The sequence below is a fragment of the Mytilus galloprovincialis genome, chromosome 4, assembly GCF_965363235.1.
Source record: "Mytilus galloprovincialis chromosome 4, xbMytGall1.hap1.1, whole genome shotgun sequence".
Taxonomy (NCBI): Eukaryota; Metazoa; Mollusca; class Bivalvia; order Mytilida; family Mytilidae; genus Mytilus; species Mytilus galloprovincialis.
This window is the reverse complement of record NC_134841.1, coordinates 38,600,566-38,623,717: the sequence shown is the minus strand read 5'-3', so window position 1 is coordinate 38,623,717 and position 23,152 is coordinate 38,600,566. Positions and strand designations below refer to the sequence as shown.

At 30.8% G+C, this 23,152-nt stretch overlaps 2 protein-coding genes across 5 annotated transcripts in view; one reads left to right on the top strand and one right to left on the bottom strand.

The window, feature by feature from the left end:
* Positions 1-2,819, bottom strand: part of LOC143072093 (spatacsin-like) — a 57,815-nt gene extending 54,996 nt beyond the window's left edge. For all 3 annotated transcript variants that reach the window (XM_076246878.1, XM_076246879.1, XM_076246880.1), the window contains exon 1: positions 2,608-2,819. In XM_076246878.1, coding sequence (XP_076102993.1) covers positions 2,608-2,813 — 206 coding nt within the window. In that variant the 5' untranslated portion in view covers positions 2,814-2,819. The remainder of the gene's footprint in view (positions 1-2,607) is intronic.
* A 223-nt stretch (positions 2,820-3,042) lies between these two features.
* LOC143072092 (angiogenic factor with G patch and FHA domains 1-like) lies at positions 3,043-21,513 on the top strand. Of its 2 annotated transcripts, none has more exons than XM_076246876.1 (13): positions 3,043-3,145; positions 6,393-7,126; positions 7,664-7,758; positions 8,325-8,480; positions 9,268-9,579; positions 12,001-13,345; positions 13,674-13,834; positions 15,010-15,111; positions 16,091-16,235; positions 16,753-16,838; positions 18,173-18,303; positions 19,375-19,474; positions 21,183-21,513. In XM_076246876.1, the coding sequence occupies exons 2-13, from the start codon at positions 6,448-6,450 to the stop codon at positions 21,423-21,425; spliced, it is 3,555 nt and encodes a 1,184-aa protein (XP_076102991.1). In that variant the 5' UTR covers positions 3,043-3,145; positions 6,393-6,447; the 3' UTR covers positions 21,426-21,513. The 2 variants fall into 2 exon arrangements, with proteins under 2 accessions (XP_076102991.1, XP_076102992.1); XM_076246877.1 differs by lacking the exon at positions 12,001-13,345 and adding an exon at positions 11,886-11,943.
* The last annotated feature ends 1,639 nt before the right edge of the window (positions 21,514-23,152 follow it).

The following is a 23,152-nucleotide window of genomic DNA, read 5'->3' as shown; positions in this document are numbered from 1 at the left end:
TTAATTTATATGATTCATACATGTGATAGGGAGAAGTGCCTTTTTTCAAATTGACAATTAAAAAATGGTGAGAGAATAGTCCATTTGCCAATCACCAATTTAATTCTGCTATTAAACACTTTTTAAACAAATGTCTTCCATATGTTAATCATAGACTGCTTAAACACCAGACAAAAATGGCTTCTGCTCACACAAACGATAAGTTGGAAGTGATATATATATATATATATATATATATATATACATGCATTGTAACTAATATTTAGTGACAAATAACTACTGGTATTAAAATTTAAAGTATTAAGCTTCACAACAAATTAAATGTAATTAAAAGATTTTAAAAACTTAAAGGTTAAACACATTACACAGATAAATTTGCTCTTTAGCTAGCTCTCCTTTGTCGATAAGAATTCATGTCCCTCCCAACTAAAAAATAATATTTTATTACACATGTTACATGGTCAGTTACAGAAATTGGTAAAAAGACTATTCAAAGAGATATATAGCTTGTTATCACAGACATGACATACATTTGTAGTCACAATACACATGATACATGTATTTGCTAATTGTGCCAATAATAAATGTTATACCCAACTTTAATAATTTATCCTTTTGTGTTTAGTTAAAGTCCTCAAGTTTAATTTTATAGCTAAATTCAAATTTTAGAATGGGAAGTTACATGTATATATATATAATATATATATATATATATATATATATATACAGAAATAAAATAAAATTGTTATTTTAAAACAGAACAAAAGAACAATTTTGATGATGCTTATCATGAACAAGTGTTAACATCTAGTGGAAAATATTAAATGCATATAGTGATGAAAACATGTTAAAGGGTTTTGAATATGAACCCTGTATTTTTACTAGTTAGAAATAATGAGTTGGATGATAATGAGTAGTTTCACAAGCATGAAGCACATTTCCAAACTGAAGGGACAACATACAGTTGTTGCTCTTATTCCTACATGTCCTAAGTAGTGCTTAATATGGGGACAGCAGCTTTCAATTAATTGTTTAACTACATGATTACATTGTACATGGTCTGGTATTGAAATACCAACTTTCAGCAGTTGAGACAAGCATGCATGCCACCATGCATGAAACCACACAACAGGAAAATGGAAACTAAACAGTAAAGGCTGAGCAATAAGAACTTGATGTGAACCCATGAATCAAAACCAGAGGTGAACTGAGGTATGCTGGAAAAGTAAGCACATCTGGCACCAGTCAAGTGAAACTTCTCATTTGGTCATATTTAGGCAAAAACCATTTTCTTATCTGGGGGGGGGGGGGGGGGCCTGGCATTTTTATTGTGTTCATAATTTTTTTTTTCGAAACCTTCCTCCGATAAAATTTTTTTTTTCTTGTGAGAAGGAAAGCAAAATTTGTTTTCCTATAATGTGAAACAGAAATACATTTTTTTTCTTCACCAAAACATAAAATTAACATAAAATTCATTTTAATTTTCTAATTGATGCAAAATGTAAAGTGCATGGCTCTGTCTATATTCTGGCATTGGCTGTTGTCTATATTGTTGTTTTTTTAGCCCACTCCCTACATTAATATGATATTCTCTGAGTCCGTCATATAGGTACCACAGTCCTTGAATTTTAATATTGGAATTCAAGTAGCCACCATTGCCATATGTAATGGCAAAAAGTGAGTAGCTCCAAGTTATAAACATCCACTGTTTCCAACTATGATAATTGACATTCGATTGAAAAGAGGTATAAAGAATGATACAAACGGAAAATACTACCGGTATACAAGTCTGTGTCATACACAATCAGGGCTACTTTAAAAGACTGCTAATGATACCATATCTATTCCTGTTATAAAATGACCATTTCATGTTTATAATAGTTGCAGTTTTGAGTATGGTCTTAATGTAGTAACATATATGCAGGAGATTTGGTATGCTTTTAAATATTTCTGGATCAAACACTATAACAGGAACATACAAAAAGTGATAAGGTGTAAATAGAAATCTTAGCTTAATCTGTACAGTAGACTGGACAGACGTTTATAATCTGCTGTTTCACTGTCTCAACTGTAATTTGTTAGTTTCACCATTCTCAAATTCAGCAGTGCAAAATTTTTTTTCAAGCAGGTGACAGCATAATTTTTTTTTCATCTACAGTGCAAAATATTTTTTTTTTTTTCGGTCAGCTAGGCCATCAAAATAATTTTTTCAAAAAAATCCCAGGTCCCCCCCCCCCCCCCCCCCCCCAGATAAGAAAATGGTTGTTGCCTTAATTTCATATTTTAGGAAAAGTTGACAAAATTGGGGTTTATACATCAATTTTAACATATCAGTCCTTAACAATGATTCAGAAACAATTATCAAACCACTTGATGCAGAGCATGTTAACAAGGCAACTCTGCATGAGCATGTTAGCACATTTTATCTCTTTTCATGTCTTTTGTTTCACACTTTATCTGATCTTATCTGTGTTTACAGGCACCAGAAATGTTTTACATGCTATCTTCCTAATTTATCTTAAAAAAATCAACAATTAGAATCTCCGCTATTTGAAACAGTATCTTCTTAGCCAAAACTTAATGCTCAAACTATCAAAATATCCATACTGTTTTACGCTTTCTATTTCAACTGGTTTCACATTATTTTGTTTTGTGTCAAGTTTGATGATTTCTAGCAGAGAGTTTTCTTTCTCTATCGAGATATATCTTTGACTCTGACAAATCTTTAAGCTTGTGATATCTTTGAAGGATAAGGAAATGCCAAATCTGTGAATGTAACATTTTAAAATTTCAGGACTCTGGATGTCTGCCATCTTCGTGTCATGTGATATTTCGTAGAAAGTATAAACACATACTCTTTTAATCCGACCATTTTAATACTCGTATTATAATTTTACATGATTTAGAAAGTTTATTGAAATTTTTAAACCCTTTTATTTAATAAATTGTATTAAAATTATAATTTTCTGTAATAGATATTTTCTTTTTAAGGAAACATCTAAATATTTAGACAGTTTGTTGTCTTTTCATACTTTTAGCTTGACCAACCGGAAGTAGAGCAGACAAGACATGAGAGTTGACCATATGCTTTCAGAGATTTATAACTTTTCAACATATATTGAAATTGAAGATGGAAAAAAAATAGGTAATGACCAACACAAAATAATATGTCAATAACTAATAAATGCAAACCATCAGACACACGATAGAAATATATAAAACATGCACTTTTTTGGAAATCTGCCACAGGCACTTGTCTCTATTTTTTTTACTTAAAATTAAAGTTGAACACCTTTATGTAGCACAAATTGCTCATCATTATTATTAAGAAGTGACAATTGCTATAATATAAATCTGAGATAGCTTTTTGCACTGAAATGTTATAATTTTGCAATGAATTCTATTCTATGTCATTTGTATGTGGTGTACCATGTGACGTGTACAGTGCATTCTGCTACTGTCTGTAGTCTCCGCACACCCAAGTCTTTTGGCTTCTTTTTGGTAAATTCTTAAAACCAATAATAGGACAATATTGTTTGCACAAATTCATAACATATTTATGTTTCATAAAATATTCTGTGTGATTGTTTCACCCTCAAGATTTTGTGTAATATGTCCTAACTAAAGCCTAGTCGAACTAATTATGATGCTGCAAGGCTATTTTTTATTAACCTGTTTTGAGAGTGTTTTAAATGTCTAGTGATTTCGCACATGTAATCTAAAGGAAAGATCTTTCACAACTAAAAAATAGTTAGATGTGATCAAAACAGACTACCAACATAACCAAGAATGTTCATGAAGAATGCGGTGCAAAATTTATTTCATAAGATATATATGTCTGACATTAATTAAACCAATTTTATGTGATGATGTAAAAAAAAAAAATAATGGAAAATGGTAAAGTGTATTGTTAATCATTGGATTTCAGTTATAATTTTATGCTTGAATACTTACCAATTTCAATGTTATCTGTCCCTAACAATCACAAGAACAATTCTATTTGTATTACATTGAGAATATGGTGACATGTAATGCACAATATCGCCAGCCAGAAGGACACATGGTACTCCACTGTGTCACTATGCCTACACCATTGAACAGTTAAATGATTGACATGATTGATGTGGCAATCTTTGAAAGGAACATAATTGTGTGCGAAATAAGACAAGTGCAAAAATTATAAATCAAATCCAATCACTTTACAAGTGGGAAAGTAAATACTCAAATATAAACTGCCACTTGATAATCTGAAGTATTTTTTACATTAAAAAAATTATCAATTTACTTTGCATACATACATACATGTATATGGTTTGCAATCAATTTAAAACATTTGCCTTTCATTGGCCGTCTGCTAAGTGTTGCTACTGTATGTTAAAATTTCCCATGTACAATCAGAGTTCGTGAAAACCTTTTTTGATCCGTCGTTCATGGGACCTACAAAGCAAGATTATTTGTCAGTCCTACAAAGTTTTAGCCAGTCCTACAAAATCTGTCAATTTTATCCTGAAATAAAATTGATAACATATTTTATCGTAAAATAACTTTACTAACGTTAGCTTTATTCTCTGCAGCCACATGTACGGCGAAGTAACAATGAAGGACCAGTTCAGGTCTTCTAATTGTTCTTATTTAAAGTCATCTTCACTGTTCATTTCATCATCTGAATCACTTTCGCGGTTGTAAAAGTATTTGTTGGGTCCATTGAAGTGTCCAATCGCTGGTTGTTTGCCAGGGATAGCTCCATGAACACATTTATAAGGCCAGGTGTAGATCTCTGCTTTGGTTTAATTATGAGAAATTTGTAAACCAGTACTGGAAATTTGCAGCGGGTACATCTGATGATCGATGTAATCAAGTATTGGAGATTGTTGCGGTACAACTAATAAAACTGTAAAAAAGTACCGAAATATGCACTTCAACAGCCCTTTTTATCATTGGTCATTGGTACTAGCCTTCAAAATACTGGTCCGAGTCTCATTTTGACCGACAGGACTGACAATTTTTGTGAACTCTGTACAATTAGTTTTTTTTTTAATTTTTTATCAAATTATAGATAAATAGATTGATATTGTTACAGTCAAGAAATAAAAACCCTGATTTAGTTCCAACACACAAGCTCAGGACAGGTACTCAAAATTTTGGACTTATTTCAAATAAGGGTTTACAATGCTGCTATTCACGAGGAGATGAAAGCATGAACACATACAAAACTTGATTTTATCACCAATTTTCAATAGTCATGATTGTCTCCCTTGTGAATATTTGAAAATCAGGAAATAGCATTTTTATTCATGTAGATTTCTTTGAAACTTTGGCTATTTTCACATACATTTTTGTACATGACATACTCTTGATATTAAAGGTTATAAAATCACACAAAGTCCACAACTTAAAATGTGTTAGTTGGCAGATATGCTTGTTATAAGCTTGATTAACATATTCAATTATATTTGCTTTTCATAAAACACTTTAACAGTATATTATGTGTTCAAGGGAATATATGACTAAAAATAAACATATTAAGTTTATTTATTTATACACATACATCAATCAGGGGACTTACTGAAATAAGTGATTTTTAAATCACTTATTTGAGTAGCAAATTCGAGGTTTTGTCACAAATCAGGATTTTGTAGTTTTTTCAAAATTTTAAACACATAGATTTAAATAATATCTTTAATTAGTAAAATTAAAAAAAAATGAACTTTTTGCTTCTTTTAAGTAGCAAGGTTTATGCCTTTGATGCTATCATCATAGCTGAAAATTCTATTTTTTGTTGAAAAAATGCTATAATAATGGCTTTACATAATGAACTGATACTTCCTTAAAAGATTTTCCCCAGCAGTGGGAGTATTTTTCCTGTGAAGTTCAAGGTTTCATCTTTCAGATTATGTAATAAAATTCTACTGTTCGCGATAAAAATTTCACTGTTTTGGGGGTGTTGAAATTAGTGGGGGTTATTAAAAGAATGATACTTAAAGAAGTGATTTTTGGGAAGGAAATTGAGGTCTGATACTTAAACAAGTGATTTTTATGTCATTATCCTAGATTCAGTACAAGGTCATCACCTGAAATGACCTGGTCATCCTAGACAACACAGATGTTGGTTCTGATAAGTTTAGAAACATAATTAGTCCCTGGATCATTAGTATTCTATATTTAAAGCTACGATAAAATTAAATCACTTCTTCTAGTACTGATTTATTTGTACTACTTAAATAGGTGATTATTAAAGAAAGTCAACTCTAACTTCCAACCTTTATGGAAATAATGTTACTTGAATCGGTGATTTAGAAAATCACTTATTTAAGTAAGTCCCCTGACTGTACGTGTACAACAAGGCATGAACATTGAAGTGAAAATTGTAATTTCATTTTGGTATTTTGCAGGTTCATAGGTATATACTTAAAGCGATTCTTTAACTGGATTAAATTAAATGAAATTATGGAGCCTGACAGTACAGAGAGCTCAAAATGTGAAGCAGTAAGTTCAGAAAATGAAATAGGCATTCAACAGTTTCCTAATGTTCAAAGTTCACAAATTTCAAGTTGTGACGATAACCCCGGACATACTGTAGAAAGTAGTACCGATATTAACAGGACAATTAACATAACATCCAGTCTGTGTGATGAGACCAACAGCACAGAAGAGATGTTGCAGGATGGAAATGAAAGATTAAAACATTTACATGTACAAAACATTGAACCAGAAGTATTATTGATATCAGAAGATCAACCTGGTAGCTCTAAAGTAGAGGAAGTATTGAACTCTGAAGAAAACTCAGATAGTTCTGAAATATCGGAAAGTGTTAAATTAACTGATAAAGAACTGGAGCATGTTGAAGAAAGTGTTCTGAGAAAATATACAGGACTAGATATTGATCTTGCTTCAGAAAACCAGTTGCTCAAAGAAGATGTTATTAAATGTAGATGTGAGTTAGAAAAATATGGCAAAAGACTGGCAGCTATGGAAAGAAAGTTGGAAAAAGCAAATAATTATAATGAGGATCTTAGAACTCAAGTAGATAAACTTAGTGCTGAACTTCACGAATATCGAAGAGAAAAACACAAAGTGTATACAAACTCTGACACACAAACATCGGCAGAAGATCTGATGGAAGTTGGTAAGACACTGCTATATTATTCTTATATCAGTTTCAGGATATACATTATAAATGTATTTTTGTTATTCCAAGTTATGTATAATGTTGTATCAGTATATATATATAACCCAAGGTGATTGAGATGATGGAAACTTTTTCTGAATCACTGGGAAACCAAATGATTGCTGGTGATTTGGTGTGGTTTATTGAATAAGCAGAGAGAAATAACCATGAATCACAAGCATGCGCTGTCAAAAACACCTTGTGTCACTGTGTACTGTACTTGTATTAAAATCTGCCTAGTTTTAAGTAGTCTTTAGATGTCATATATTGACAATAGACAGAAATCTTAATTTTTGGTATACATATAATCATGATAATTCAATCAATTTGATTTGATAAAGAAAATCTAAAATCTCTGATACAGCCTTCAGTTTCCTTGAGGTTGTAGCCTCAAAGGTTAAAGTTGATTGTTGAATTGGTAGGACCTCTGAGTATAAAAAAGAACTTTGTAGTTGATTATAATACAATTCAGAAAAATTATGTTTTCATTCACAGATGACACACTTTATGATGTAAATATACCTGGCACCAAATCTGATGGTGACACAACTTTTGATTGGAGTGCAGAGCCAGCAGTAGATGCAGAACAGGTAAACATATACATTGACATGCAAAAAAATAAGAATCAATTAATATGCCCAAAAAAATACATGTACAAGTAAATATGTAGGTTGATTCTGAGAAGTAGATAAGCAGGGAGTTTATATTGGAAATGTTTACTGTCACATGAAAATTATGTTTCATAGGTTATGAAATAAACTTTTCATTGTATACAATTATGATAATTAAAGAGTACCTACAGGCATATCAGAACGCTAACAAGGTTATACATAAAAATGTGGTACGTCCCAAGGTTGCTGAACACAATAGTATAAGATTTACCATGTTTACTGGCTCCAGATTTTAGGTTCAAAATAAGAGACAAAAGTAAATGCTGTTCTTAAATTATGTGCATACAAACTTGAAGTGCTGATCATTCTGCTATTGCTTTCATTTCTTGTATCATAAGTTGATTATAAGTTAAATGTATTATTTTATTGTTTAGACACCACACGTAGAGAAGGTAACAGTTTGCATAATCCTGCTTTCCATATGCATACGTCTGTGTATTTGTCTTTGCTGATTATTTAATAAATGTATTTTTTTTTTTTATTAGACACCTACAGAAGGTGACAGTTTGCAGACACCTGGGATGTCTATAGCCGACAGTTTAAAGGCCACAGCTGAAGCAGCCATGAATATGACAGGATTTGTGTATGATCAGCAGTCAGGATTATATTATGACTATAGCACTGGCTACTATTACAATGCTGTAAGTGATATCATTATAAAGATTTTTCTGTCAAGTAGAGGGTACAATAAAAATTCTATAACTAGATATGTGAGTCTGGGGATCTTTGTCAGCAAAATGAAATAGTTTTAAAAGTTTAATATTACTTTTGGTTATGGGAGCTACACAATCTATATTTGTATATAAAGCTTGTTATAGACAAAAGACAGGACAATTTATGTTAAACCAATGTCTGTTTGTCTGTCAACACATCTTGCAATAAATCAAATTCCCTTTAACCAATACTTATATCATGTAGAAAGCTTGATGAAAATGAAGTGATTGACAATTCATCAATTGTACATGCTTACATCAATCCAAAAAGAAGCTGCAGTGTGCACCAATCATTTTCATGACAAAGCTGTGATGAGTAGGTTATGTATATACCATTGTCATGACTGTAATACCCTTTTTATACCCCCTTTATTTGCATTATGGTTTTTGGTCTATGCGTCTGTTCATTTGTCCGTCTGTTTGTCTGACCATTCATCCGTCTGTCCCCGTTCAGGTTTTAAAAAATCATCAATCAACTTGAAACTTAGTACACATGTTCCCTATGATCATGATTATATGATTTTTCTAATTTTGATGCCAAATCAGAGTTTTTGTCCCAGTTTCACAGTTCACTGATCATAGAAAATGACAATGTGAGTGGTACATCCGTATACAATGGACATTATCTTGTAAAATATTTCAAAATGTTTTAAGTACATGTCATTTTAATATTTCATTCCGAGTCGAATCATAGTAATTATTTTTTTTTCACCAGGAAAAAGGTCTTTATTATGATCCAAAGTCTGGAACTTATTTCTACTTCAACAAATCAACAGGCAAATATGAATATCACTCTAAAGTAGATCTGTCTTATTATACTCCACAATCACAAGTATATCCAGAAAGACCACATGGATCTTATCACCATGGTTATTCAGATAAACATTCAGATAAACATTCAGATCGATATTCAGAACGTTCACCAGAGCATAGTACCAGTTCATCTGGAAAGAAAAAGAAGAAAAAAGATTCTAAAAGGAGAGGTTCAGATGATAAAGAGCCCAAAAGAAGGGATTCTGATGAAAAGGTATGTACCATTCATATATATTTATGTAACATGTATATCTGTAGTTACTATTGTAAGTGGTATATTTTAAGATTATTTAGTTATTACTTATTATTTGAATTGTCTTCCACTTGTTTGTTCGCATGTATTTGTCAATGTTTGTAATTTTATTATTTGAATTGAAGATTGGGGTTTCTGTCATCCACATTTTATGTTTATTACACATCTACATTGACCTTTCATAGAGAAATTGTCCAATCCTTCAAGCTTTGATATAAAAATATAGTATATCTTGCACATGTTTTATAGAATAGAAATGTAAAATTTTGGTTGTCTTTTTAATCTATATACTTGCACAGGTAAACTGTACAAAAATGAATGGACAGTTGCCTTTAATGTACTTCCTAGAAGAAGACTGCAGTTTGTCAGTAAAAATTGCACAATATAATGACTTGTTTCTGTATTTTGCATATGAGCATGATGAGAGGATGTATAGAGTACTAACCATTACCAGCCAGTTGTTTCACTATATTTTTAGCCCTTTTCTTATTTTTTTTAAAATTGTTTTTTCAGAGCCGTGGTCGCTACAGATAAATGGCATTACTGGTGACACTTGACAAATTTTATTTCCCACCTAAACAATAATTAAATATACAACATTTATATTTTTGTTTTTGTATCTGTTGGTGATTGGTGCTAGATTTATGTCTTTGACTTTGTTTAAAAAGTTAAAATGCATTTACGCATTTAATTATTATTCAGCCATTTATCATATTTATTGCAGTCTGCACGGTTAGCCACTAGTCCGATGCCCAAGACTAGTAAAATTTCATTCGGACAAGTAAGTTTTTGCCAAATTTTGTTTGACCCAATAAGAAAAATGTCAGAATATTGGTTTTCGGACTAGTAGTTGAAAAAGTTTTTGGTGCAGACTGTTATTGGTTCGATTTAATTTGATATTAGTTCCAAAGGGTAGGTTGTTAATAAAAAGAAGTAAACACACATTTTTGTTGCTTCTTTTTATTTTGTTTAAGCCATTTTAATGTATTTAAATTGATTTTTGTTGTATTAACCAATATCACTTGTTAAACAATTTGTTTATGAATATTAGGTTATATAAAGTGAAAAAACATGTAAAGCTTTGAATCTATGTTATTGCATTGCAGTCATTTGATACAGTAGTTATATCTTTTACACATTTTAATTTAGTATCAAATTATGCTTCTATCAAAAGACAAACTTTACAGATGTGTATGTATGAAAGATGTAGGTGTACTAATTAAAGATACACCATGTTTACAATGATTATGTAGATAAATAAAGACGTATGGACAATATAAAATATGCTTGTAAAAAAACATCCAATTTGCAACACTAATTTTTGTATGCAATTAAAAAAAAAGATGCGGTATGATTGCCAATGACATAACTATCCACAAAAAAAAACGAATGACACAGAATTTATCAAAGCTCAACCCACAAAGTCAGCTACAAAAGGCCCTGAAATGACAATTGTAAAACGATTCAATCGAAGAAAACAAACTTCATAATTTATGTACAAAATGATGAACTAAAAACAAATATGTAACACAGCAACAAAACAATTGCAGGTTCTAGAATAGTCTTGTTTAGTGAACTTGAAATACAAATTTGAAAAAAAAAAAGAAACATGATTGGAAAGCATTCAATTCAAAAAAGCCTATAATAAACTATGACAGTGTCCATGGTCATGATGGACTACCATGAGATTTACAAACTGAATGTGTCATTGAAACCATGTGACATTTCTTAAGCATTGTCAACTAGATGAATGATAAATTGGCAAACTATAAAGAAATTATGTGATTCCTGAAGCATTGATCATTCAAAATAGAGGTGATCTGCCACTGATGATCTTAACACAGTGTAAAGGAAAGTTATTGTTTAAAAAGTTATTTTTAGAAAAATGATATTACTGGAAATGACTGGATGCAGTTAAAAGATATTTTAAAGTTTTGTTTCAAGATGATAAGTTGTTTTCAGTTAAATTTGTAGCTGAGTTGTGTTTTAAGCAGTTATGAAATAAGAATGGTATGTAATCCTATTTTAATGAATTTTCCTTTGCATGCATAGATACCCAAATTGGCTTTAGAGTTTTCATTGGGAATGAGATAAAAAAAATCTAAATTTTGCTTTAAATATGGTATATAAAATTAGTATGCATGCAAAACAGTTTGGTGATTGGGCCCATTATGAAACATTTGATTCAATAAAGATTTTGTTCACAATAAAGTACACACCATTACCAGTATTTTTCATAACTGCTGGCTTTTGTTTCTTTTCTTTAGGTTAATGAAAAGTATGAAGAAGTATTATCAGCTTTTGACAGATTAAGTGTTATACCAGGTATATAATTTTTCATTTATTGTCTCCCCTTTTCACTACTTCCCATTTTGTCTGCAGGAACACAAAAAGAAAAAGAGGAAAAAGGACAAAAGCAGGGATAATTCTGAGGATAGTGATGATGGAAAGAAAGAGAAAAAGAAAAGAAAAACATCCACAGAAAAAAAAGATACAAGTGAAAAATCAGTATCTGAGGGAGGTTTAAAACATGATAATGTAGTACTTGGAGAATTAAATTACAAAAAATTGAAACAAGGTGACAAAATGTTACATGACGCAATGAATAAACCTAAAATCTTAAACGAAAAAAATGCTAATGTAAGTATTTGTGATGATGTTCTCAAGGAAGACAAAAGTCGTCCAAAAACTGGATTAGTCCAGAAAGGTGGTAAAAAAATAAAGCTAGTCTTGAAAAAAACAGTAGAGGAAAAAAAAGTTGAAAGTGACACATCAAAAGATATCACTGACGCCGGTGAAAAAAAAGAAATGCAAACAGATGACAAAGAAAAAGAAAGTGACAAAGACAAAAATATGGAAAAGGAAGAATGTGCGCTGTTAGATGAAAAAAAGGATGAGTCATCATCAAATGAAACAAGTACTGAAAAACAAAATATAGATCAAACTGTTGGCACTTCTGATTCCCAAAATATTAGTCAATACCCAGATAAACAAAGTGAATTTTCAGAAAAGGGAAGTAATTCTCATGAAGTTGAAAAACAGAATGAAAATGATTCCATTCAGGCAATGAATGATAATGAGGATGACCCTACAAATCCATTTCTGATCAGTGGTCTATCAACAGATGAAGGCATGATCAGTTACAATAAAGTTAATATTGTCAATAGTGCTGAGATTCTACGGATATGTTCAGAGTTAAACAATGAAGACACTGATGATGAAAATGATCTGGAAAAAGATGAAGAGGATAATAAGGAAAAATCTACAAACGAAGAGAAACAATCCGAATCTGAAACAAATCTAGACAATAGTGTGTTTAAAGAATCAGATACAACAGAAAAAAAATCTGATGATGGTGACAATGTGACCAATGATATGCTTGGTGTAGGGCAAAATCTGCAAGGTTCTGAGGAAAAAGTTACAAAACTAACAGGAGAAGAAGGGGAATTATACAGTGACGATGACGATATTATGATTATTGAAAAGGTTGAAGAAAAAATAATGATTGAGTTAGATAGTGACTCTGACGATGAGAAGGAAATTAGTGAAAAGAAATCTGATAAAGATTCTTATGAACTAGAGCCAGGGGAACTTGCCAATGAATCATCTTTATCTTCTTCTTCTACATCATCGTCCTCCTCATCATCCTCATCAGAAAATAAAGAAGTACCACCATCTCAGCCAACGTGGACGGAAATTGTCCGACAACCAGAACCTGCCTCTGAAGGTTTAACTTTGAGAATATAACAGATTTTAATGATCAAATGATTAATGAATTTTATTTTTAAATTTCATATTTATACATTTGGAGTTGAAGTAAATTTTAAAAAAATGATTTATATCATAAATTTTTAATTGATTAGTCTTCAAATATGCTTGTTTTTATAGTTGAAATTTCTAGAATTTATTGATTCTGTGGTTATCATGGTTATTGGAATTATAAAAACTATCAAAATTTATAATTAAAAATGAGAAATTACATACATAAAAATTCAAGGAGAAGGTATGTAGCAGAATAAGAACATTTTTTATTCATAATTTCTTTATTGTCACAGAATCATTATTGAAAAATGCTGCATGTATTCGAGCAATGGTGACGGCCTCAGACTTACTAGATGAAGGGATGTTGTTTGTAGTGACAGTTCAAGGTGGTATGATTGGACGAGAAACAAGAAATGATCTTGTAATACCTGTACCTGATATCAATGTCAGTAAGGTAGGTATATATTCTTTAGGTCTCAATCAAGTGTCAAATTTCTAAACCTCTTCAAAACAGTTTTCTCCCTTGGATACACCGAAGTTCTTAAGGAACTTATTGATTTTCTTATTTGCTAGTGGGAAGAAAAATCAGTTTCTTAACTTATTAATGCTCTCAAGGGGAGAAAAATCATTTGATTTTGAAGGGATTTCATTCTCTCATGGGAATATTTAATATTAAACCATTAAAGGAAAAAAAAAAGATCCATCCTGACATAATAAAAAGAGCAGAATACTATTAGTTACACAGTGTGCAATTGTCCTAATACGAGAATTTATCGGGTCAATAAAATTCATATCAGGTGAGGCGAAGCCAAACCCGATATGAATTTTATTGACCCGATAAATTCCGTATTAGGACAATTGAACACTGTGTAACGAATTTATCCTGATTTTGTTATATTACATATTATTATATTCAAATTCAATGTTAGGACAATATCAATAAATATATTTTAGATATTAAATAAAAAAATGTGAAAAATAAAAAATATTATGACTACAAAGCAACTCAATTGTTTTTTTTTTTTTTTTTTATTAGGTCAATGTTATAAGGGAGATAATTCCAATTGACGTAATAAATAAGGGAGATAATTCCAATTGACGTAATAAATAAGGGAGATAATTCCAATTGACGTAATAAATAAGGGAGATAATTCCAATTGACGTGATAAAAAATTGTACTGAAATTTATTAGGACAATATCAGCCAATCAAATTGCGAGAAATTACTCTAAATCAGGATAAATCTTATTATTTTTTTTTCTCTGTATAGACACATGATGGTACACTGTATTAGCTTCAATCACCTTTTTAAATTTAGGTCAATTAATGGCAAGCTAACAAATTTTACTGTTCAATGCTTTATAATAATGATTGATAAATAAAACTATCTAAAAAATCAATGGAAATAAGAAGATGTGATATGAGTGCCAATGATCTAAGACAGATCTCCATCCATCTCACAATGTGTAAACAGTAAAAAATTATAGATCAAAGTACAGCCTTCAAAACAGAGTCTTGGCTCACACCAAACAGCAAGATATATGAATGACCAGCATTTAAAGAGGCTAACTTTTAATTAACTTTGATTTGATACAATTCACTTCATTTTTTCTGAAACTTTCTGTAACAGGTGCATGCAGAAATAAGATATAATGCTAAACAACAGTTTTATGCAATACAAGATAAAGGCAGCCAGAATGGTACTTACGTCAACGAAGTCAGAATATCAGAGGTAATATTTTCTTGTAGAAAACAGATAAGGAATTAATCAGCTGTTTTGTCCTAATTACATCAATGCATATTTGTTTGTTTTGGTGGTCAAATTCAGAAATTTTCAGTCTTAGTGAATTATTAACTGCTTGTTAAAAACTTAGCTTATTAAGTTATTGATCAGTCCGTTTTCAAAATTTTAGATAATTTTAGGGATTTTTATGTTAAAAAACAGTCTTCCTGCAGTTCATATTTAATACAACCTATTCAGAACTGTAACAAAATAGCTTATTCAAAAATTTTATTGTTAAAGAAAATATTAAATGAGGGAGAAAAAAACCACATTAGTTCATTTACAAATGAAAGTAGCACACGAGTCCATTATCAGTGTTGTTTGGTCATGGAATGTATGGGATAGGCATCATAAAGATACAATCTTTGTTTACAGCACAGATTTGATAACAGAATGTAAGCAAACAGTTCTACTAGGGGAGAGTTGTTGATGGTATCACTTTTTATAAGGGATAGTGGTTCACCTATATTGGCTAAATAAAAAAATATTTGTTTACCATGAATTGTAATGAACCACAACATGAATGTTGTAACAAGTGTTCAGGATAACTGAATCACAGCCATTTATCTTTTATACAGCTCTAAGATTTTCTGTTGGTAGTAACAATGCATGTGGATTATACTAGTCTTTGCAGTAGATATGTTTTATAAGTTTTAGTACCAACAGACAAACATATTTACACTACTGTGGTTCAGTAGTATTCATGGTATACCAATACGGTTGATTTTGTGATTAAAGGTGAAGGTCAAATTTAGATGTTCAACAAAGTACAAAATTTCTATTGGCTTGTATGCAGAGTTGGGCAAAACCATTATATCAAAAAACCCTGAAAATGCATTCTTTTCATCAATCCATGAAAATACCAAAGAAAATATTAACATGATTCATAGTATATTGATAAATAAATGAGGATTTTTTTTTAATTTAGGCAAAACATGTTAGTAAGTGGGTACAATTAAAACATGGCGACACATTACAGCTGAGTTGTACAAGGTTTGATTTACACATACATCCTGGAACAGAGACATGTGACAAATGTGAACCTGGTGTGGTGGTTCAAAAGACACTTCCAGGTAAATTTAATGTTTCTGAAAATAATAGAATCTACATACCTTGGAAGAAAAACATATTGTTGATTTGGTCATGCATTCCCCATTTTCATTATCAATTTTATTTGCTACAAAATGATGCAAATCATTAGGAAAAATAGGGGTATAGTTAGTAATTATATGATACAGGGAAATTTGTTCTTTCCTCTGAGAACTGAATTGATATTATCAATGTTAAAGAACACAGGAATTTTAATGTTCACATATAAAAATAAATTTATTAAGAAAAGTAATAGAATGGTTAGTTTCACTTAGAATACCACACCATTAAGCAAGAGAGTGTAATAACAGTTGCATTGTGGCTTAAAATCTTTCTAAGATAACTGCTTTAAGACAACAAAATATTTGCCATCTTAAAATGGGCAGTTATGTTTTGTTGATGACGTTTCATTGTTAAAATAGAAAATTGATATTGTATCTTCATTTCATAAATAATTTGAATCAAGTGATGTTTTTAAAAATGTAGACTGTATATTTGTAGTAATGACATCTACAACAGATAGCAAGGACAAGAAGAAGCAACACAGAGAACAACTCAAAAATATAAAGAAGAAATATGGATTAACGGTAATGATCAATGTCTGATACATGTATGTTTATTGTTAAAACAACTTGTATATTATGATAAAGATTTATTTCTATAAACTATGATAGTGTTGACTTTCTGTAGAGTAATGAAAAATCAATAATGTTCAGTATGTTCCATTCTACCCTTTATAAATAAGTGGCATATAGTCATTTTGTGTTTGTTTGCACTTTGTATTCAAAAAAATCCTCTCACAAGATGTCAATGAAATTTTTGTAGAGTTATTGAACCTACTGCAATTGTATACCTGCCTTTTTTGTGCCCTCAGGCAGTTAGGGACGCATTTAGTATTAAGCTTTTCTGTATGTAGGTCCTGAAATTGGTTTCTCTTCTCTAACTTAAGTTTGCCTGCACCAAACATTATGAAACTTGTAGTCAAGGCTTATTACAACAATACAGATGTCCATTGTGAATTTGTGTGGTTCTAAATTATGTCACTTTACAAATTGAGAAATTGCTGAATTTTGGTTTCAATTTTTTAACTTGAATATGCCTAATCCAAATGGTATGAAATTTATACACAATACATATTTTTACCACAAATCTCGGATCAAGTTCAAATTGGAGTTGCATCGCTTTTATTGTTCATGCGTTAAATCCCTTTCTTGTTATGTCCCATTGACACATTCTCAATTTATATTCAAATTAATTTATTATCCAATAATTCATTTCTATAAAATCTATACTAATAGAAAAAAAGGGCCTCAGTGACCATGTGGTCTAAGTAGCTCATCTACTGTATCATTAGCCTATCAACACTTAAGTTGTAAGTATGAACACCACAGGAGTCCTTTTCACCTCCAATCTTAATTGACCAGGATTGCCCATTTTCCTGCAAATAGTTCGTGGTTCACTTTGGGCACTTATGCTTCCATGACCAATTCATGTTTGCCGCCATCAAACAGCCAATAGTGCTGAAATCAATTAATCAACAATACATCATAAAGTTTATAAAAATTTATTTCAATGAAAAATTGCAAATGTTTTGGTAATGATACAATAAAAAAATATTTTGGATGAAGACTCTAACTGCCTTACCTTAAATAAATGATAAGATAAAAAAAAAAATGTTTAACCGCTCAATTTTTATCACAATAGAGGAGAAACCTCTGAAACTTAATATAAGTCTAATAAATTCTGAAATTTTTATAATTTGTTTTGAAATAAACCAAAATATTTTTAAAGCTTGAAGTTCACATTAAATATGATTACATTAATCAATTTTATTGTTAAAAAGAACTATTTTTTAATGCAAGTTATAACCCATCAACACAGCAAGAAAACAATTGCAATCTTATTATATTTGTCACAACAGAATTCCTCGTACACAGACAATGCAGCCGCCATAAATAATCCTGCCTACCAAGACAAAGCCTCAGAAAGGAGGAGGACAGTAGGAAGTGACAATCCTCATAAACTTGATGATAAACCATCCTCTGTTCACAGGTATAAAGTTATTCATATTGAATTTGAAGTGTCCTGTTGAATTTCAAAAAATCTCTTGGATTACCAATCAGACAATAAAGTTCTCTTAAGAAAATAAAGGGCTGTAGAATACAGTAAATGATGCTAAATTTTGTCTTCTTATTTTTTAAAAATCATTCAAGATTGTAATGATGCAATTTATAATAATTGATTCAGTTTTTAAATTTTTAATTTACAACTCTAATATATTTCTACCATGAAAATCATTTCAGATTTATCTTTCTTGGTACAGATCACAGTTATAGAAGTTTCATTTTGCATTATTTAATTTTTAGCTCACCTGGCCCTTTCTTTTCTCATCACTTGGCGTCTGTCGTTGTCGTCGTTAACTTTTACAAAAATCTTCTACTCTGAAACTACTTGGCCAAATTAAACCAAACTTGGCCACAATCATTATTGGGGTATCTAGTTTAAAACATGTGTCTGGTAACCTGGCCAACCAACCAAGATTGCCCCCATGGCTAAAACTAGAACATAGGGGTAAAATGCAGTTTTTGGCTTATATCTTAAAAACCAAAGCATTTAGAGCAAATCTGACATAGGTGAATTTGTTTATCAGGTCAAGATCTATCTGCCCTGAAATTTTCAGATGAATCGGATTAATATTCACATAGACCAGGTTGAGCGGCACAGGCTCTTTAGAGCCTCTAGGTTAAGTTTTTGCACATTCTGCATGTCATGCCTGCCTGTAAAATTGTTTAAGCCACCATTGCAAATATATTGATGTTATGCAGTCATTTTATCCAGAAAAACAATATCTAACATGAGAATGATATAGTATATAATATCACAAGAAATTGGAAGGGACAAACATATATAAATCATGCAGCATTCTTTCAAAAATACATGTACTGTAATCAATATTGATAGAGAATTTAATTTTGTAGACTTGTTGAAGACTGTACTTTGACCTATAATGGTTTACTTTTACAAATTGTGACTTGGATGGAGAGTTGTCTCATTGGCACTCATACCACATCTTATATCTATTGGTATTCAATATATGGTTTCTTTTTCTCATTATTTTAACAGAAGAATTGATGGAGACAACAAAGGCCACAAGATGCTAAAGAAGTTAGGTTGGACAGAGGGTGAAAGTTTGGGTAAAGATAACGCAGGAATTCAGGATCCAGTGAGTTACAGCTTCAATAAAATCAAATATAAAATGATTTGTCAATCTTTATTTGGCCTGATGTGAATTGCTATTGCTACCAGAGCCAATAAATGTATTTGGTACACATGTAGTTGTTACCATAAAGATATACATACAGCTTTGGCGAAATGATTATGATCAGACCTTATAGTTAGCCAAATACATTTAGTAGTAATTTAGAATGCAGTTTCTCAGCTGTCTTTTGGTACTACTATTACTGCCACTCTATTATTATATTCAAATCATTTTACAGGAGCAAGAATAACTGCTTTACAAAAGCCCTTAACTGTATGATGTCATGTCATCAATATCAGTCACAGTTGCAAATACATGTACTTCATCAATCCCCTAATTAAGTCATGTTATGTAAAAAAAAAAAAAAACAATCCATGTGTAGGATATATGATTGGAAAAAGATATAATTTTCTGGAATAAGATCTTAAAGAATATTTTTAACTCGCTATACTTATAGGTATTCTCTTGTTACGTACAATTACACCCCATTTTCACAAGCCCTGAATCTGCACTCTGATATATCTGTGACAAGAACTTCAAATATTCATACCTGTACCAATACTATTGTCCTTGAAATTCTTCAGTTATTAAAATTGATTTTAAAAGTTAAGTGAACACTTATCAAGATTTATGTTAAATTCTTTCAAAGAAATATGTTTACTTTTGAATTATAGAGCATATTTATTGAAATAATATTTTGATTCATAAATTCTTTATCAATGGAATGTAATTGTATTAATGGCCCAGATAGTGCTAACAAATGAAAGTATTCAATTTTGAAATTTTAAATTCAACAATAATCTTATGTTTCTCAAAAAAATGCTACAGAGATAATGTCATTATCTTTTTAAGCTTAAAAAAGACTTAAAGATTTTAAAATTTCAATATGCTTTTTGATATTTTAAATATTTATCACACTTTTCTTACATTATTTGAAATCTTTCTATATTTGACCCAGATTTATTTATGTACTACTATCTTTAAAAAAAAATTACAGGCTGATATGAAATTTAAATTGATTTTGAATTTATCTTGTTTTGTGTTTCATCAAGTTTATCAATGCTAAGTAATCTTGGTGTATTTCTTATTTATAGTTTGCCTTGAATTAAAAAGAATATCAGATAGAACTCAAACATTATACTGTTAATGAAGAAGTTGTACTCTTAGTTTCTTGATAAGAATATATTGCAAGACTACTCTATTTAAGATGTGTTTCAAACGCCAATTGGTTAGGGAGCTACCATTTGATTTTTATGGGGGGGCTAGGATGAAAAATTTTGTCCTGCATTTTTTTTAGCTCTAATCTTTGTCCTGCCTTTTTATTTTTTACTCTGTTCGGTCCTGCCTTTTTTTTTTTTAGTTTATCCTGACTTTTTTTTAACCTAAATTGTCGTCCTGACTTTTTTTTTGCAAGTGTCTCATCCTGCCTTTTTTTTTACTCAAAACTCCTGTCCTGCCTATTTTTTTCAAATTTCATCCTAGCCCCCCCATAAAAATCAAATGGTAGCTCCCTTATAGTGGGCATATGAGAACCCCTGGTTGTCAATTCAACAAGTCATGCTAAGTTGATGTGAAATAATGCATCCCATATTTCTTTATATTCATTTTACATGTTTGAAAGGAATAATTCTTGTACCAAAGAACTGTTTTAAATCTGAATTTAATTTTTCAGATCAATGTTAACATTCGTGTCGACAAGGCAGCTGGACTAGGTGCTTACGGCACGTCTAACTCATTATCCATTGAAAATATTGGTATTGTTAATGCCAGAAGAAGATTTGTGCAGACTCAAATTAGATTTTCACTAGGCACGCAAGAAAAAACTAAAGATAAACAATTTGACCCTTTAATGTGGGTTCAAGGTGAAACACAAGACAATTCTTTAATAAATGAAGAGAGTAATAAAGATGAATAAAATAGAATTTACATGTGTTTGTTTATTGATTTGTTCATTGTGTACATTTATTCTTATCATCATTTTGTTATATTAAAGATAATCATGACTTGTCTTTTTCATATTGTTTATTCATATAGATCTAGAATATCATCACATTACATTTACCATCATTTAAAGGTTCAGTGAAATATATTTTTGACAGTTGGAAAAGGGGTGAAAAAGGGGGATGTCTTTAAGTCCTCACATGGAAAAGAAAGTATTTCCCAAAAGTCATCAACTTCTACCAGGTTTAAAAAAGATATGAAGTCTAAGTTAAAAGTAGACCTTCACCAGATTAGAGAATGAACAATTAAACATAGATAAAAATTCTCTCAAAATACAGTCTGATCTTGTTTGTTAAGATCAAAATTTAAGGCTGATAATGAAATATTTGTCATGCCTGAGGGGGCATGAAGTGTGAATTCTTGTCTGTCGGTTCTAAAGTCCCAAAATTGGTTTTCTGTTCTCAAGTTTTCCTCAACAAAAGTACATGTTCTGAAACTATTTTACAAAATGCTTATCACTACAAAACTCAGATCAAGAATTTTGGTGGCTTCACTTCAACAGTTCTTCAGTTATGCCCCTTATAACAATATGTAAGAGGGGCATCATTTGTGTCCCATGGGCTCATCCATTTATTTAAAATCAATTACCGGTAGACTTGACATAAAGGCATGCATTGGTACTGTAATTGAGCCTTAAATTCACCATGAAACCCTTATAATAATGATATACTTTTGGATTTGACAAATATTGATGCACAACAGCATATATAGGGACCATTGCAATTGTCAGTTGAACTTCCCTCCTCAGCATACATTTCAATATCCCAATTACATCTTTGTGTCCTACATGTGTTTCATGACAATGGAATGCTCTTCTAGTTTGCCACCTAATAAAGATTAAAATAATTATGTACTAGACTGATTTCTATTGCCATAGCACATGATTTACTGATATAAATAAGGTCTTAACAGAAATGCTGATTCATTCTTATGTTCAAGAGTCAACTTGTATTATTGATGTACAGTACAGTGACTATTGTCAGCATCAACATTTAAACAAGTCTGATTAGGTTCTATTCAATTGATACAGAAGTATCTATTTAACTTACAACTGCAATCATAAATTTCCAGTAGTATTTAAGACAACTTATGATAGTAGTTGTATTATTGTATGGTGATGTGTTAAGCGTATATTTGGAAAGCATGTTGTTACTTTCATTCTAGTTGGTAGGTAATTCTGAATTACTGAGCCCATGCACAGAATTTTGTATACAGGGACTTTTCATTGTTTTCCCTGTAGAAAGGGTGAAAATGAGAAAATGATGTGTCCACAGTTACATGAGACTGCAGTGTTCGTTCGTTCATGATATTATACATAGCATTTAAATTGAGGAAGATTGTTATAAATATGAATAAAGTAAATTTACCATTTTTAGCCATGAATATTTTTGCTTATTCTGCAAATAGATAATATAAACATGTGTGCATTCAGAATATTTTTTTTTCATATTGACTTACAGTACATTCTCACAGAGGGTCTTGGAACACAGTTTTTTTTCGATCGAAAATAAGAGTCCCTAGTGTGGGCAATATGTTACTTGACATTTGAAAAGAATTTTTGCGATCGTATATTGGTATCACGTCGTCTTCCCAAGAATTTTGGTTTTCACACAATATTTAGTATAAGTAAATAGAAATCTA